This window comes from Colobus angolensis, unplaced genomic scaffold, assembly GCF_000951035.1.
Source record: "Colobus angolensis palliatus isolate OR3802 unplaced genomic scaffold, Cang.pa_1.0 Scaffold385, whole genome shotgun sequence".
Taxonomy (NCBI): Eukaryota; Metazoa; Chordata; class Mammalia; order Primates; family Cercopithecidae; genus Colobus; species Colobus angolensis.
In genome coordinates, this window is record NW_012117210.1 from 1,107,697 (window position 1) to 1,120,029 (window position 12,333).

The 12,333-nt window shown below is 40.8% G+C and overlaps 1 protein-coding gene across 1 annotated transcript in view; it reads right to left on the bottom strand.

Moving 5' to 3' along the window:
- Positions 1-12,333, bottom strand: part of CENPI (centromere protein I) — a 75,541-nt gene that overhangs the window by 33,184 nt on the left and 30,024 nt on the right. The window contains exons 11-15 of the mRNA XM_011954551.1: positions 12,103-12,270; positions 10,960-11,080; positions 9,724-9,815; positions 7,481-7,598; positions 7,331-7,395 (exon numbers count right to left, since the gene is read on the bottom strand). Coding sequence (XP_011809941.1) covers positions 7,331-7,395; positions 7,481-7,598; positions 9,724-9,815; positions 10,960-11,080; positions 12,103-12,270 — 564 coding nt within the window. The remainder of the gene's footprint in view (positions 1-7,330; positions 7,396-7,480; positions 7,599-9,723; positions 9,816-10,959; positions 11,081-12,102; positions 12,271-12,333) is intronic.

Below are 12,333 nucleotides of genomic sequence, written 5' to 3' on the forward strand. Positions count from 1 at the left end.
TATATATAAATTAGCCAAGCATGGTGGCACATGCCTGTAGTCCCAACTACTTAGGAGGCGGAGCCAGGAGGATCACTTGAGCTCAGGAAGCAGAGGTTGCAGTGAGCCAAGATTGTACCACTGCACACCAGCCTGAGCAACAGAATGAGATCCCACCTCAGGAAAAGAAAAAAAAAATCTTGGCTGGGCGTGGTGGCTCACACCTGTTATCCTAGCACTTCGTGAGGCTGAGGCGGGCAGATCACAAGGTCAGGAGATCAAGACTATCCTGGCTAACATGGAGAAACCCCGTCTCTAATAAAAATATAAAAATTAGGTGGGTGTGGTGGTATGTGCCTGTAATCCCAGCTACTCGGGAGGCTGAGGCTACTCACTTGAACCAGTGAGTCAAAGGTTGCAGTGAGCCGAGATCACACCACTGCACTCCATCCTGGTGACAGAGTGTGACTCCATCTCAAAAAAAAAAAAAAAAAAAATTCTTTAATTCCCCACCTACCCTACCCCTGTCACCACATTAAAGAAAGGCATGAGGGGCCAGTTGCAGTGGCCACACTTGTAATCCCAGAACTTTGGGAGGCCGAGGTGGGCGGATCACTTGGGGCCAGGAGTTCGAGACCAGCCTGGCCAACATGGCGAAATCCCATCTCTACTAAAAATATAAAAAGTAGCCGGGCGTGGTGGCAGGCACCTGTAATCCCAGCTACTTTGGAGGCTGAGGCAGGAGAATCACTTGAACCTGGGAGGCAGAGGTTGCAGTGAGTGGAGATCCTGCCATTGCACTCCAGCCTGGGCAACAAGGGCAAAACTCTACCTTAATAATAATAATAAAAAAAAAGGTGTGAGGTTTTTATGTTTATGACGATAAGGGGACACAGGTTTTTCTTTTTTTTTTTGAGACAGGATCTCACTTCATCGCCCAGGAGTACAGTGGCATGATCTCAGCTCACTGCAACCTCTGCTCCCAGGCTCAAGCAATTCTCTGGCCTCACCCTCTTGAGTAGCTGGGATTACAGGTGCGTGCTTCTACCGCCCAGCTAATTTTTGTATTTTTAGTAGAGACGGGGTTTCACCACGTTGGCCAGGCTGGTCTCAAATTCCTGACCTCAAATGATCCACCCACCTCAGTCTCCCAAAGTACTGGGATTACAGGCATGAGCCACCGCCCTACAGCTGGTTTTCTCTTTTTAAAAACGAGGTTGAGCCGGGCACGGTGGCTCATGCTTGTAATCCCAGCACTTCGGAAGGCCGAGGCAGGCTGATCATGTCAGGAGATTGAGACCATCCTGGCTAACATGGTGAAACCCCGTCTCTACTAAAAATACCAAAAAAATTAGCCAGGCATGGTGGCACGTGCCTGTACTCCCAGCTACTTGGGAGGCTGAGGCAGGAGAATTGCTACAGCCAGGGAGGTGGAGGTTGCAATTAGCCGAGATCATGCCACTGCACTCCAGCCTGGCAACACAGCAAGACTCCATCTAAAAAAACACACACACATACACACAAACGAACAAACAAGGTTGAGAAACACAGCTCTACCCTACATGTGAACCTTTTCTACATAAATATCCTGAATAGACAGCCATTAAACCTCTGCCTGACCTACTCCACTGTCAAGAAATATATCACCTCTGAAAGTCCTTTATTCCATCATGAGTCTGCTCTAACTGTTAGGAGATACTGCCCTATATCTACCTCTGTTTCTTGAAGCCACAGAGATCTCCTTTCATGTGACAATCCTTCATATATTGGAAGGGAACCAGAAAATCTTAGCCTTTTTTCCTCCAGGCAAAATATCCCTAGTTCATTTACTATCTCAAGTTGGAAAGCTTCAAGTCATCGTGCATCCTTTACACTTTATCTTCAGTCACCATATTCTATCAATTTTTTTTTCCTTCAAAATGTCCTACTTGTTCATTTCCTTCCCAATCCCACTGTAACTGCGAAGACCAGGCCTTCACACCTTTGAGGTCACTTTATCCTCCTAGCTAGTCTACCTTATTCTAGTATCATCTCCCAAACCCCAATTCTTTCCCCATGGCTGCTAGACTCTTGTTATTTAAGCACTTCATTCACTGCATCCTCCTTCTTTCCAAGAACTTGCAGTGTACATCTCATTAGCTAAGGAACAGCACCTTACTTTTCATCCAGTAACCTCACTTCTATAAATGTATGCCAAGGGAAGAGTTTAAGAAAAAAACCTATATTATGAAGATGCTCGAGACTGTTATCTATTCCAACAAAAGAAACAAATTAGAAATAATAATAGAGGCCAGGTATAGTGGCTCACACCTGTAATCCCAACACTTTGGGAGGCTGAGATGAAAGGATCATTTGAAGCCAGAAGTTCGAGACCAGCCTGGGCAACATAGTGAGACAGTGTCTCTACAAAAACTTTAAAAATTAGCCAGGTTTGGTGGCACATGCCTGTAGTCTCAGCTACTTGGGAGGCTGAGGTGGGAGAATCCCTTGAGCCCAGGAGTTCAAGGTTACAGTGAGCTATGACCATACCACTGCCCTCTAGCCTGGGCAACAGAACAAGATCCTGTCTCTAAAAAGAGAAAAATAATAATAAATTACTAAATAAATTATGGTACTAAGGACTATAGTGCCACTATTAACAACATTATGACGACTATGTGGAAACATGAAAATTATTATGCAAGGTTAATTATGTATTCTGATTTTTTAATTTATGTCCACTGTTTGCAACTCTATGGAAAATGATAAATCAATAAGGACAGATATTGAAAAATTAACACTCTAAACAAATATAACAACATTAGTGCGGATTTGTGGGGCCTTTCCCATGCAAAATTCTTCGGTGAAAATAAGTTATTTGCTGATAGGCATAACTGACTAGACCCAAACAAAACACATTGAAAATGTGAAAATATTTTAATAAGCTTTAAAAATACTATTCATTTATTAGACTAAGCTGGGTAATCAAGTTATACAATAACAAGGCAATCAATAACTAGTTACTACAGGCCTCAGAAACTAATGTTTAGCTAATTCTACCATATTTCACATTCCTGTTACTCTTAGTCACCTCCTAATATGTAAGCCCCTTTAGTCACCTATTCTTCCTTGTCTCTATGCTTCTTGTCCTCTTTCATTGATCCCATCCTTTCCAAATCTCTCAATTGCAGTATCCAGAACCTCTGTTCTGTGGTAACCTAAACATACTCCTTCATATTCTACAAAATATGCTTTCTCTGTCTTCTTACCTTAATCATATCCTAGCTCTCCTTCACCACCAAACCAGGACACTGTTTCCTCTGAATACATTTCCATATCTATCCCACCTTAACAACTAGAAGTAAGCAGTTCCCTATACTAAGCTTCCCACTGCTAACGTGGAACAGAATATAAGCCCCTTCTTTGAGAAGGTAAATATAAAATCAGAAATAAATCCTACTTTAAGAAGGAAATCAGATTTAATTTAAAAGATAATATACAGGCCGGGCACGGTGGCTCACGCCTATAATCCCAGCACTCTGGGAGGCCAAGGCAGGTGGATCACCTGAGGTCAGGAGTTCGTGACCAGCCTGGCCAACATGGTGAAACCCCATCTCTACTAAAAAATACAAAACAGGCCGGGTGCGGTGGCTCAAGCCTGTAATCCCAGCGCTTTGGGAGGCTGAGACGGGTGGATCACGAGGTCAGGAGATCGAGACCATCCTGGGTAACCCGGTGAAACCCCGTTTCTACTAAAAAATACAAAAAACTAGCCGGGCCAGGTGGCGGGCGCCTGTAGTCCCAGCTACTCGGGAGGCTGAGGCAGGAGAATGGCATAAACCCGGGAGGCGGAGCTTGCAGTGAGCTGAGATCCAGCCACTGCACTCCAGCCTGGGCGACAGAGCGAGACTCCGTCTCAAAAAAAAAAAAAAATACAAAACATTACCTGGGTGTGGTGGAGGGCACCTACAATCCCAGCTACTGGGGAGGCCGAGGCAAGAGAATAGCTTGAACCTGCTAGGCAGAGGTTGCAGTAAGCCAAGATCGTGCCACTGCACTCCAACCTGGGCAACACAGTGAGACTCCATCTAAGAAATGGATCCATTTGATTTTTGTATATTATGGTTTTTTTTTTCCATTGCCTTAAGATTGTTTACAAATAATTTGTGAGCTACAGAAAGAATCTTATTAGTCAAACTACTACTAAAAGCTGAATTTGTTAGGCTAAATATTTGATTGCATTTTGCTACAGTCAGTTTCTCTCATGAGTCTGCTATCCCTTGCTTTTCTGAACACAATACAAAAGGTTATCTTCAACCCTATTTCCAAACCATTATTCCTCCTTCCTTGTGTAAAAAACCCTTTCTCCTTTGTTCATACTATCCAGCTACACTACCCTCTATATTTTTATCTTCTCATATCTCTGCTATCACTTAGAATCTTATCCAGATTCATTGAGGACCTTAGAACTCTGCATTGTGTCCTGCCATCAATACCTCAGTTACACCAGTGACCATGCAAATGATGCCCCTAACATTTCAGCTTCACAGTTCCTTGACTTTGAATCAAATAACCTTCACCTTCACTCCACCCTAGTTACCCACTCCCACAGCCACACAGTAGATGCTGTCATAACCTGAACTGAACCACACCAAAATCTATTATTTTTTTCTTTGTTATAACTTCCTATTCCAGTTTTCTCACAGACTCAACTCCAACTATAGCTACTCTTGTTTCTCAACATCAGAGATATTCAACCCCTTAATTCCTATTTTTTTTTTCTTTTTGAGACGGAGTCTTGTTCTGTTGCCCAGACTGGAGTGCAGTGGTGCACTCTCGGCTCACTGCAACCTCCACCTCCTGGGTTCAAGCGATTCTCCTGCCTCAGCCTCCTGAGTAGTTGGGATTACAGACATGCACCACCACGCCCGGCTAATTTTTGTATTTTTAGTAGAGATGGGGTTTCACCACGTTGGCCAGGCTGCTCTCAAACTCCTGACCTCAAGTGATCCGCCCACCTCAGCCTCCCAAAGTGCTGGGATTACAGGCACAAGCCACCGCACCCAGCCAATTCCTTAATTTTTAACCTCCTTTTTCAGGTTTATCAGCCTTCTCCTGGCCTTACTTTCCTATCTAGACTAGACCACTCAGCTGATCACAACTCTCTTGTACTCCATTCAACCAGCAAAACCCAAACTGATTCAATCTCATAATTTGCTTTCTCTTCTCCAATATCTAAGTGGAAGAAAACACACAACTGCAAAGATTGGCGCCATTTCAAAATTATGATCACCAACTTCTGCTGGGCCCTTAATGACACTCAATAATCCTTTTACTTGTCTTTAACCAGCTCTTTTTTCTCCCTGGCTGTCCTAAGCAGCTAACGCCCTCCTGGAGTGTCCTACTTAATTCTATTCTGTAAATCATGCTTCCTATTTTGAGAAATTTAACATTCTTAGGCACAAAGTACTTTAATTGTCTTGCCCTTTCTTCTAACTTTACAAATATATCTATATATACACCTATCCATGCATCCTCTCCCCAGTCTTAGAGGATAAATGGTGCCTCCCAATTCCTAACCACCCATTCAAGTAAATCTCACTACCTAGTTTTAACCCAATACCTTCATATTTCTTCTGGAACCTTGTACCATCAATTATCCCCAATCTTTTCTCCATTTTCAACCTCTCCCTCTTCTCCACTGGCTCCTTTGACTCCATCTATAAACACACTCATGTTTCTCTCATTTTAGAGGCAAAACAAACGAACGAACAAACAAACAACTTCCCCTGGTTCACAGTCCCCTTATAGCTCTCTCTACAACTTTTTTTTGGTCAAACATTTTGAAACATATTCTATACTCATTGTCTTGACTTGACTTTTCACTCACTCCTCAACCCACACAATCTGACTTCTACCTCCTCTGAATACATTTCCATATCCCACCTTAACAACTAGAAGTTGTTCCACTGGAACTACTCACAAAGGAAGCCAAAACCTCTGTATTGTCAATTCTAAAAGAAACTTTTTTTGTCCATATCCTTCTGAACCTTCCTGGGATACTTAGCAACATCATTCCTTCATTCTTTTTTGATATCCTATATTCCCTTTGTTTCCTTGGAACTATTATTCTCCTGGTTATTTTTATGCCTCTGGCAATTTCTTAAGATTCCTTCAGACTGTCCTCCTTCTTGGCCTGAGAATTAAATACTGTGCGTTCCCCTGAGTTCTGCTTTTAGCCTGTTGTCTGTTCCCTCCCTTCCTTCCTTCCTCTCCCCACTCTTCTCACTCTCAAATATACGTGTATGAAAGTGTATATGCATATTGGGTTGAACCACAGCAAACTGCCAATCATTAACCACCTCTGACATACAAGAAGTGGCAATTTCCTATGGTCCAGCCTAATGTTTAAACAGTTCTTTAGTGTGGAAGAATAAGAGAAGAAACAAAGAATAACCCATTTAGAAGATTGAGAGAGAATTGCAAAAAAAAAAAAAAAATTTCAAACTGAAGTCTCTGAAAATTTATTAGCTGGGAGAATTGGTGTGGATATCATGTGAATGATGATATTGGTCAGGATGTACAAGTTACAATTTACATAAATAGACCTCAAATCCAAGTTAATGTGATAGGTAATTAATCAAGTGCCATTCAATTATGACAAACACTAACTAGGACAACATGTTTCCTGTCAATGTGGCCAACAGTAAGTGATTTAAGGTAAAAAATAAATAAATAAATAAAGTTATAAAAGAAACATTACTTAATTGCCCCTCTTTTAGAACAGGAATAACCATTCTATAAGAAAGTGGCTCTCAAACTCATTCAGGTAGAACTTCTGGAAGCCATACTGGTCTCCTTGGAGACCACCCCAAAATAGTAACATATTATATATAAGGTTGGAACAATTTTATTAGCAGAAAACGACGATTACTATAAATATAAAATATGAATGTCAAGGGGAGTTTTGTTTGCTTTGGTCACTACTATATTCCCAGTGTCAAGAAGGGTATATAGTAGGTGCTCAAAAAATATTTGTGAAATGAATAAATGTATCTACAAAAATATAAACCACAACAATCAAACTAAGTATTTCTCAGTTCATTTTTTTTATTAATATGTGTCTGCCACTTGTTCGTTCACTATGTCATTTGCTACAAGTGGAAACAGGTCAGGAAAACTGTATGCAACACAGCCTTAAAAAAGGAACATTCTATGCATTAACTTTGAGTTGAGTGATGCAGCACCTCAAAGCCCAGGTCCAAGAAAATCCTGTTATAAAACCATTGCTGTAATGTCAGTTTGCAATTGTGTACCACTAGCAATAGAATAATACATCCTATTGAATCTAAGCAAGGCAAGTTTCTGTTACCTTGAAATAAATGGTTGATGTAAAGAAGAGCTGTGCTAGATGGTCAAAAAGAAGTGGTTTCACCTCTAGGAATAAAAAAAAAAGATTATTCAAAATCCTTTCAATCTTAGTACATTGAATTAAATGACTCCAAATTTTCATGATACATACCAGAGAAGCTACTAAAAGGAATCCAGCTCACAAGCTGAAGGAACTGTGACCGACAACAAAGGCCATCCCAGAGAGGAAGGCTCTTATACAGGAATGCTTCACAGGAATAAAACCCCTCCTGTAACACAAGTGAATAGTAAATCCTTATATGGAACTCTTCAGTCACAAAATTACGCTCTAAACAACCAGTTTATTTTGTGCTATAGTTGCTTCACTCTTAGACTAATTTTTTTGTCATGAATATAATAAAAGCCTTAGGTTAGGTGCCAGACTTCCTCAGAAAAAGGATGAGATGATTAGTATTTGCATACATTACCATCTTTATCAATATAGTTCTCAAATACCATAAAACTTCATCAATTAGAAAGAAGGTTAAAAGTTATATTTTTTTAAAAATAAAATTTACTATCTTGGGATACATGCAGTAATTTGAACAGTCAATAAAATGTATACAATATTATGTAGTAGGGCTAGAATTTCATTAGAGGCCATAGACCAAATCTCAACTCTGGGCAGCTCCATCTTTAGAGGCTCAAATGTCTAGGTTGCTTATATTTCCACCAGAGTGAGGATCTGGGACTTCCCTTTTTCCCTTTGTCACCTAAGCTTTTTATAGTGACATGCACCAGGACTCTATCCTCAGACCTTCTTTTCATGACATGAATTCTCTGTACAATCTCATCCATATCATAGCTAAAGCCACTTTTAACATGAGGGTTCCTAAATCTGTATCTCTAGCCCAAATCTCATTCCTGAGCTCTAGACTCATCATTTTACTGCGTACTGGATATGACCGCTTTGATGTCCCATTAGGACTCTCTTAAGTGAAACATCTTTCCTTCCAAGCCTGCTCCTCCTATATTTCTTTTCTCAGTGAATGCCATCCATCTTCCCAAGTAGAAAACGTAAACATCAACCTAAATTGCTATCCTCACTACCATCATCTGCACCCAGCTTCCAATTAAATGGTTTCACACCAAATCCCTAAAACCTGGGTTGGGTGTGATGGCTCACACCTGTAATCTCAGCACTTTGGGAAGCCAAGGCAGAAGAAACGCTTAAGCCCAGGAGTTTGAGACCAGCCTGGGCAACGTGGTAAATCCCCGTTTTTATAAAAAAAAAAAAAACAACAAACAAACAAAATATAGCCAGGAGTGGTGGTGCACACCTGTAGTCCTAACTACTAACTAGACTGAGCGGGGAGGATCAATTGAGCCCAGGAGGTCAAGGCTGCAGTAAGCCATGATTGTGCCAGTACACTCCAGCCTGGGCAACAGAACAAGACCTTGTCTCAAAAAAAAAAAAACAAAGAATTATTCCACAAACATTTATCAATCAAGCTGAACATCTACACATGAAGAAAAGTTAGACATGGTTTCTGCCTGCTGGGAGCTCATAATGAATGGAAAAAATGGATGCTAAAAGTGTCACGATAGAGGTAAGCACAGGGAGCCATGGGAGCACATAGAACGAGGAGCTAACCCACACTGGGCAATAAGTGAAGGTTTCTTGATGGTGCTGATACCTAAGCTGCAGCTTAAAATACAACTCAGGGTTACCCAGACCAAATAGTCCATTGGCTGGAACATATCTGGTGCTCAAAAAATGTTTGTTGATTATAAGGATATAAGTAGTGACCCTATGAAATTTACATTACTGGCTAATTCAATTAACTGAATACATTTAATTACATCTTCAGTTTGTTCTCTTAAATTACAGGCTTTCCCCTTTTATTTGCACAATACAACATATTCTTCTTTAAATCTAACGGTGCAAAGATCAAAGTCCAACTCAGCTTTATCTATAATGAGCTTCAAACTGAACAAATATTATTTACAAAAGATGTCAGGTATTAAAAAAAAAGGTTTTTTGTTGTTGTTTTTGAGACAGGATCTCACTCTGTAATCCAGGCTGCAGTGCAGTGGCACAATTACGGCTCACTGCAGCCTTGACCTCTTGAGCTCAAGTGATCCTCCTACCTGATCCTCCTGAGTAGCTGGGACTACAAATGCATGCCACCATGCCTGGCTAATTTTTGTATTCTTTGTAGAGATGGGGTTTTGCTGTGTTGCCCAAGCTTGTCTTGAACTCTTGGGCTCAAGTGATCCACCTGCCTTGGCCTCCAAAGTGCTGAGATTACAGGTGTGAGCCACTGCAGCCGGGCAAGAAAAAGTTTTCAACGGATATCTAAATAAATTTTAGTAAAGAGTGGTGGAGAGTGGAAGAAGCAAGTGAAATCTTACTTGTAAGAAGCACTCTGCCCTGATGATAGTATCCAGGAAGTTGGTAAATTCTTTTCCATGTTCATAATTATTCACCTTGTACCAAATACATTCTAGAGAAGAAACAGTAAATATAAGCATCTAGTTGTACCACAATAAAAAAGTGCACAAAACATAATTATCACTAAAGTGACAAGTGACAAAGTAAAAAAGCCATAAGTCTCATACATCCTAGCTAACTCATGATGTAGACTGGAACAGATACATGGAGATGATAGTGAGATGTTCCTCAACAATTTGGTAATATAGGGAAAAGCTTATAGTGTAAATATAGGGAAAAGCTTATAGAAATGGAAAGAATTCACATATAATGAATATGATAAGCTTTATATCACATAGCAATCAATCCAAGAAAGTATAAACATCTGAATTAAAAGTTTTAGAATACCCTAAACTTCAATTAAAGTAGGCTGGGTATAATGTAAGAGTGACAGAAATTTAGTACGTGGAAATCTAATAAACTGTATATCATATTCTTCAGAGCAGAAGAAGGAGAATTGGACTGGAACCAACTAAAAGCAACTTTAACCACCAGAAGAATCAGGAATTGCTTATCCAGTATCCAGTAAAGAAACACTCAAATTTGGTCAAAAGAAATACTATCTCTAGAGAAATATACCTGCCCCTCCCCACCGCCCCCACCATTGGAGGAATGAAATGCTCAGGCTTTACTATGGCCTGGATGAAAGACTTCTCACTGCCCTTTTCTTTAATTCTATAATTAAGAAATCTTCTAATGACAAATTTGACTCCCATATATGCTGACAGCAGAGAGGGGATATTCTGGTTGGCAGATATGAACATTTTGTTTACCAGAAATAATTAATTTTATAATAAGCTGACATTCTGGCTTATACATTTGTCTCTTTTGAGTTTTGTTACCATTAACGGGATGACTCTGGGGCCCTAACAGCAAGTTTCTGAATATACAAAGATGAAGAATCCTTGAATTGTGATAGTCATCAAAGTGGAGCCACCCAGTGAGTTTTGGTGGCCATCCAGCAGTGTTTCCTTAACAAAATCCCTCCACCTTCTTAATGCCTTAAAATTACAACAACAGAAACATTCATGCTCTAAATATAAGATTACCACAGACATACTTACAGCATATGAAGACTCCTGTTGTCTAGAATTTGGCACCCTTATAAAATAAACCCATTTGTTAACTGTCTTGGTCCATCCTCACTCAATTCTTACCTTCTTGTAATGTTTGACTCAACCAGTAATAAAACCTCAGCAAGACTGGCTCATCTCTGACACAGTTAATATAGTGAAGCAGCAGAGAGTTGTTTAGCACTGAGCCCATCTGAGAAGGCAGCTACAATGACAGAACAACCGATCAACAGTTAAGTATCTGAAAAGTGGATAAGGGAATTGTCATATAGAGAATATATAACAAAAATAGGCTGGGCATGGTGGCTTATGTCTATAATTCCAAAACTTTGGGAGGCTGAGGCAGGAGGATCACTTGGGCCCAGGAGTTTGAGGTCAGACTGAGCAACATATTTTTTAAATATTTTTTTGTTTGTTTGTTTTGAGATGGAGTCTCACTCTGTCATCTAGGCTGGAGAGCAGTTGCACCATCTCAGCTCACTGCAACCTCTGCCTCCCAGGTTCAAGCGATTCTCGTGCCTCAGCCTCCTGAGTAGCTGGAACAACAGGCATGCACCACCGAGCCAGGCTAATTTTTTTTGTTGTTGTTGAGATGGACTTTCGCTGTTATTGCCCAGGCTGGAGTGCAATGGCGTGATCTCAGCTCACTGCAACCTCCACCTCCCGGGTTCAAGTGATTCTCCTGCTCAACCTCCCAAATGGCTGGGATTACAGGCATGCGCCACCACACCCAACTAAATTTGTATTTTTAGTAGAGGTGGGGTTTCTCCAGGTTGGTCAGACCGGTCTCGAACTCCTGACCTCAGGTGATCCACCTGCCTCAGTCTCCCAAAGTGCTAGGATTACAGGTGTGAGCCACCGCACCCAGCCCAATTTTTGTATTTTTAATAGAGATGGGGTTTCACCATTTTGGCCAGGCTGGTCTCGAACTCCTGACCTCAAGTGATCTGCCCACCTCAGCCTCCCAAAGTGCTGGGATTACTGGCGTGAGCCACCGTGCCCAGCCTGATATAAATTGTTTTAAAAATTAGCCAGGCATGGTGATGCACATCTATAGTCTGAGGTGAGAGGATCACATAAGCCCAGGAGTTCAAGGCAACAGTAAGCCAAGATCACGCCACTGCCTAGGTGACAGAGTAAGACCCTATCTCAAAAAAAAAAAAAAAAAAAAAAGGGCCATGAAATTCAAATAGAAAATGCAAAGAAGCACATGGTCCAGTCACATACCTCTAAGCAATGGATGTTCTGTAAAAGTTGGGGGAAGCTTTTAAGTTGTTCTAGTGGAAATGATCCACTTCTATTCAGACAATCATAAAGACTCATCTCTTTTTTTCCACACTCTTTAGTGTAGCTACTGGAATTGAGCACTGGTATAACTGAGAGAGAATTCCACTTCTGAAGAAAGATAATAAAACAATCTATCAATGGACTAAACAGACTACAAACCATAAATATAAA